General features: G+C 61.4%; 1 protein-coding gene across 1 annotated transcript in view; it reads right to left on the reverse strand.

The window, feature by feature from the left end:
- The window catches only part of GLRX3 (glutaredoxin 3), a 42,845-nt gene that overhangs the window by 18,524 nt on the left and 18,503 nt on the right, over positions 1-5,818 (reverse strand). Inside the window, exons 6-11 of the mRNA XM_045291375.1 lie at positions 5,534-5,595; positions 4,638-4,695; positions 3,429-3,481; positions 2,909-2,948; positions 2,691-2,783; positions 1-39 (exon numbers count right to left, since the gene is read on the reverse strand). Of these exons, the coding sequence (XP_045147310.1) occupies positions 1-39; positions 2,691-2,783; positions 2,909-2,948; positions 3,429-3,481; positions 4,638-4,695; positions 5,534-5,595 (345 nt within the window). The remainder of the gene's footprint in view (positions 40-2,690; positions 2,784-2,908; positions 2,949-3,428; positions 3,482-4,637; positions 4,696-5,533; positions 5,596-5,818) is intronic.

Raw genomic sequence — 5,818 nt, forward strand, 5'->3', positions numbered from 1 at the left:
TCTCAGGATGGGCAGCAGTTCACCGTTTTCCTTCAGTTCCTAAAAAGACACAAGCTGACATGTACCCGCGGCAGGGAGCTTTATGTCAGCTCGCTCCGTGAAGGTAGGGGTGGCATCCACCTATCAGTCTGTCAGTCAGCCTGAAGCCGTCTCCTTGGGTGTGCACCCCTTTCTGAGACACTGCCAACTACCTTCTGCTCCTTTCTCGCTAGGGCTCTGTGGGCCTCCAGGAAGAGCCCCAGGCAGGCTGCTGACCCTGGCAGCCACGCTCCGGGCTGTGGACACCCTGCCAAGTTCCCACCGACCATGGATCCGTGAGACACAGCACCCACGCCTGTGACCTCCTGCTTCACCTTTCTGCGTCCTCGCCCACACCTATGTGAGGCTGGACAGGGCCTGGCCGGCATGGGCCGGGGACGTGAGCTGACCTAGGCTGGGGCGCCTTCTTGATACGAAATTCTCTCCTGTGTACATGAGCCCACGGGTTCTCTCTGCACCAGCGGGTCTCAACCTGGGGGTCTAACGACCCTTTCACAGGGGTTACCTAAGACCATCGGAAAACACATTATTTCTGCCCTCTGTCTGTCTCCAGGCGGGTTCACTCACATGGGAGTACCCTGCATAAAGACTGTTACCCACACTACATCATACTTCAAGACAAAATTTCATTTATTTGTCATTATAAATAAACATTTCACAATATATAAGTACATACTGGTTATGTGATTCATCACTATGCTTTAATTATGTCCAATTTGTAACAATGAAAATACATCCTGCATATCGGATATTTACATGATGATTCAGAACAGTAACAACAAAAATAATCTTTTCAGTGGGGGTCACCACAACATGAGGAACTGTATTAAAGGGTCGCAGCATGAGGAAGGTTGAGAACCACTGCTCTAGACCACCAGCCTCACTCAGTACACACCCTGTACAAACCCGGCACACACCCAGTACAACCTACGACAACAGCAGAGTACAGACCACCGCCTCACCGGTACGCACACTGAACACACCCAAGACAATGGCAGCAGGAGTCTCTATCCAGGAGGAAACCTCCCGGCGTAGGACCGCTGGTCTCCCAACCTTCCCCAGCTGAGTCCAAAGTTCCAAACTCACGGCCTGACTCGCCGCCCCCCCCTTGCCGCCAGCACAGTGGAACTGTCCCCATGGACTCCCAAGACCGTACAGCGGAGAGCCTCATCATCCTCCCTCAGATCAGCTGGTGGGTTTGAACTGCTGCCCTTGCGCTCAGATTACAAAGTGCTACGTGTCGTAGTTGCTAGAGCCCACAGCAGGTTATCTGCACCAGCAAACCCAGCCTGGAGCACACGGCAGAGCCGAGCAGGCCCGTGCAAGGGCCCAACTGGAGGAGGCCGCAAGGCACTGGAGAGGCTTGCTGATTCCCACCCCTGCTCCCTGCTCCGGCCGACCCAGCCTGCAGTGCAGCATGCCAACACCTTGGGGCACCGGCAAGCTGTGCAGCCAGCGCTCCTGCCAGAACCAGCCTCGCTGAGGGACCCGCGGGGCCCTCCTGGCGGGACGTCTCAGGTGTGGCCCGTGTATAGCAGAGCCGTCACGCCGGGACTCTGCTGACAGGAACGAGGTCCCTGCGCAGTGTAAACCCCTCACTGACCAGTGGGAAAGGGCACCCATGAAGGCCAACCCACCCGTGACCCTCCCACAGTTCAAGGAACCCCAGGGGACATCTGAGGACAACCCTGATCTTCGGGGGGGAGGGGGAGGCCCACAGTAGCACTTAAAGACCCTCACTGATGGCTGTGGGAGCACCCTCTCCCATTGGGGCCAGGTCGTCTCGGCCCCCCACCCCACCCCCAGGCATAGCAACAAAGCCTGCGGCTCCCCTCCTCATCCATCCCCAGCAACTGGTCTACCGGACACCCTGCCACATAGAGACCATGGGACAGACAACTACCTATCACCCTGGGGCAGACCGCGCAGGACAGCGGTGGGCCAGCACCTCGGAGCTCAGTCAGCAGCTCACAGCACGGGCAGAGAAGCTACCCGGCCTGCTGTGCGCACGCCCGTCCCCATGTGGCAGCTGGAGGAGACCACAGCGCAGGCCTGTCCTGTTAGACTCGCAGAGGCTGCAACCCAGCCCCCTAAAAGCGTGAGGTACGCACAACTCCGGACCTGTGTCCCACTCACAGGCCAGGGTCTGCACGCAGCAGGCAGCACACACCTGCAGCTTCTCCCACCTCAGGGGACGGACCGACCAACCCGTCCTGGCAGAGCCTGCAGTCCTGTCCAGCACGTGCACATGACAGCCATGCCGGGCAGGCACTGGGAGCCACAAGTCCCTGCGGGGCAGCCTGCTCCGATTCCCCTGGGAGCGGGCCACCCCCAGCTCTGGCAAAGGCCTGGTCCTCAGATATGCTGGGGACAGGAGCACACTGGGAAGGCAGCACGCACACGTGAGAGCACGCCAGAGTGCAGAGCAGGGGCACACGCAGGACAGTGTGAGGGGAACGATGCTCCCTGAGACCTGGTCATTACTTGAGCCCCCAAACCAGCCCGGGAGGCTGGACACCTGGGGAGGGGCCGCCAGGGAGAAGCAGGTCAGGTGGCACAGTAAGGGCCATGGGACGAGGACACCACCTCCAAGCCCCACTCAGGACATCCGCCAACGCCCCCTCCTGGGGCACAGGACAGACCCGGCTCACCTTCACGATGTCCAGACCCCCTACGAGCTCCCCCTTCACATAGAGCTGCGGGTACGTGGGCCAGCTGGAGTAGGCCTTCAGCCCCTGCCGCACCTGCAGAGACAACAGGACGTGCAATGCCTCAGCCGGTCCTGCTGCGGAGCCCAGCCCGGCAGGAAGCCCAGCCCTGGATGCCCGGGGTCCAGCCCTGGAGACCCAGAGCCCTGCCCAGGCCTCACCTCCTCATCCTCCAGGATGTCAAATGTCTCGTACTCCACCCTGGAAGACAAGAGACACCTCAGCCCCCGCGCCAGCGTCTGGGCCCAGGGCTAAGGGACAAGACAAGTGAAGAGCAGGCGGCCAGGCGCCTTCTCCATGTGGGGACACCCAGCAGGGTCCCACGCCGCACTGCACGAGTGCCAGACTGCCGGCCAGGGCATGCATCCCCCCAAGTGGCCCAGGGCTGTCCTGCCGCCTGTCACCGTAGACCCAAGCCAGGGCCCACCCACTGTGGCACAGCCTGCCGGGCACCACAGTGTGCGTGCGCGTGCTCCTTTGTTTTTAAAAACTCAGACCAACCAGTCTTCGGGGCTGTCAGCAGGACCAGGGAGGACCTTGAGCGTGATCCTAACCCCCCACCTGAAGGCACCTGTGGCCACAGGCTGCAGTGTACATCCACCTTTACCAGCATGGCGATGCAGCTGTCAGGCAGACACATGGACAGGTACAGATACAGACGGGCAGGTAGGAGGTACGTACCCTGTACTGTTGAGAATCTCCAGGATTTGCTTGCTGAATCCACACTTGGCTTCCTGTGCTCACAAAAGGAGAGAGAAGTGTCTCCCAGTGTGTACCCAACAGGTAGGCGGGAAACCAGCCCAGGTGGTGCATGGGTCAAGCACTTGGACACAAGCTGAAAGGTGAGTGAACCCCAGTTGCTCTCGGGGAGGAAGGATGGGGCGGTCTCCCTGCACGACACTGATGTCCCAGAAGCGTCCCTGGCAGCTCCCCTCTGTCCGGTCACACGGAGTCGGACTCAGGGCAATGGCTTCCCTGGGTGTGGGCTGTTAATCATGACAACACTCTGACGGTGCAGAGGCTGAAGTCTTGGCTGTGAGCCAAATCCCCCAGCAGCCCGCTGCTTCCAGTGACTCTGCTTGGTGAATGGCCCCACATGCCTGGAGGCCAGATCCCCAGCCCCCCCAAAACCGCCCCCAGAGTGGCACAGTCAGGCTTCGTCCCTGATATGACCATGACCCACAGGCTCAAGATGGCCATGCTCCAGTGTGACCAGAAGAAACCATCCCCCAGCCAGGACCTCCTCCCCAGGCTCCTGCTGCTCCCACCTCAGAGCCAGGCCAGACCTCGGGCCGCCTCGCTCAGCGCTTACCCTGCGCCTGCCCTGGCTGGATGCCCGCGAAGGACGAGAGCTGCCACCACACAGTTCAAGGCACAGCTCCTCTCAGCAGGAGCAACAGGTAAGGCAGGCCGGTGGGCAGCACCAGCTCCGGGGCTCACTGCCCACAGACGGGCAGTGTCCTGCCAGTCCTCTCAGGGGCAGGACAAACCTACCTGCTGGCTGTTTCCCCACCTCAAACACAACACTCACCGAGGAGCCTAGCCCACCCCAATGCGGACAAGACTGAACCAGCAGCCCCGAGCAGCGCTCCCCCATGCCCCAACACCTGTCACTCCCCTCCCTGCACGTCCTCTGTGCAGCACGCAGCGTAAGGAGATGGGCAGATGCTCCCGGCACCCCTCCCGGCACTGTTCTCCGAGGCGTGCACCCAAGATCGCGGGGCCCTGCGCTCAGCCAACCGTGCCCCCGGGGGGTGTGGGAGAGAGTCCCACAAACCGGAGACCCTGTGGCTGGGCTCCCAGCAGCACCGGGCCTGGGCCCCTCCTGGGGGGTAGGGGCAGGGTGGAGGTGGCGTGCTCGGGCTGGGGGCCGCCCAGGCGGGCACGCACCTGCTTGCTCCCCTTCATGAAAAGCATCACTGTAGCCTTGTGTGTCAGCGTCTTCAGCCTGCAGAGCAGGAGACAGCGGTGAAGGGCGCCGCGCCACCTTTACCCACACCCACCCACCCACCGCCCAAGGGAGCCCCACCCCTCGCCCACACAGGGAGGGGTTCTTGGGCAGAGGCTTCCTTCAAGCTGCAGCTTGCAGTCTGGGAAACAGAACCCTAACAATCGACCCCGTGAGGGATTGCTCAGGAAGGGGTCCGTGTGCTGCGCCCACGCGGAGGGTTCAGAACTGCAGCTCGCAGGCAGGGAGTCAGTGCCAGGTCTGCCCAGCTCGACAGAGCATCACAGGATGCTGACAGCCTGCACCGCCAGAGCCGGGTCTCTGCCTCAGGCTGAGGGTGGCTCAGGAGCCGGGGGCAGGCCCTTGGAAGGGAGGCCCCGGATAGGCAGGGAAGCCGGCACCATAACCTTCTGAGCAGAGGCCTCTGAGGGTCACTTCCTAGCCCAAGGCCTTTCTAAGTCCACACTTCCAGGTGATGGTCACCCACCCACACAGCCCCAATTGAGCATGGCTAGTGTGGGAAGGGGCTTCCAAACAAATGCCTTTTTAATTCGCAAAGCAGGCCGGGAACATTTTCCTCCTCGGAGCACTCAGCACAGTGGCTTAGGGAGGCAGGTAACAGGCCGGGGTCAGTGGGGGGTGAGGCGCAGACATCACAGACCTGCTGCGAAGCCAGAGGCCGGTGTGGTACGACGGAAGGAGCTGCACACAGCAAAGCTATGACCCTGGCCCCCCAACACAGTCCATCCGTGGCCCCAGGAGGGTCCCAGGAGGCTCAGAGTCGAAAGCAAGATGGCACGAGCCCTCAGGAAGAGGGCATCTTACGCGGTCAGCATACCTCTCCTCCAGCTTGGGTGCTTTGGGGCAAATCGTGTCTAGCTCTTTCGATGCTTCCAGATCCTGAAAGACACAGACATGCGTAAGAGACCACGGCACCGACTGCTCACCGGCCACCGGACAGAAACCCCTATGCTGACCCCAGGCCCACAGTAGCCAAGGTGAGGCCCACAGGGTGGCCCTCGGCTGGGACAGGCTGGGGAAGTGGGGAGGGCAGGGAGGAGGTGGGGAGGGGACAGTCCATGGGGGGATGGATGAGAGACAAAGCGGGCAGACTGTGGGCTGT

This window comes from Echinops telfairi, unplaced genomic scaffold, assembly GCF_000313985.2.
Source record: "Echinops telfairi isolate 266 unplaced genomic scaffold, ASM31398v2 ScPeMD7_70;HRSCAF=299, whole genome shotgun sequence".
NCBI classification, from domain to species: domain Eukaryota; kingdom Metazoa; phylum Chordata; class Mammalia; order Afrosoricida; family Tenrecidae; genus Echinops; species Echinops telfairi.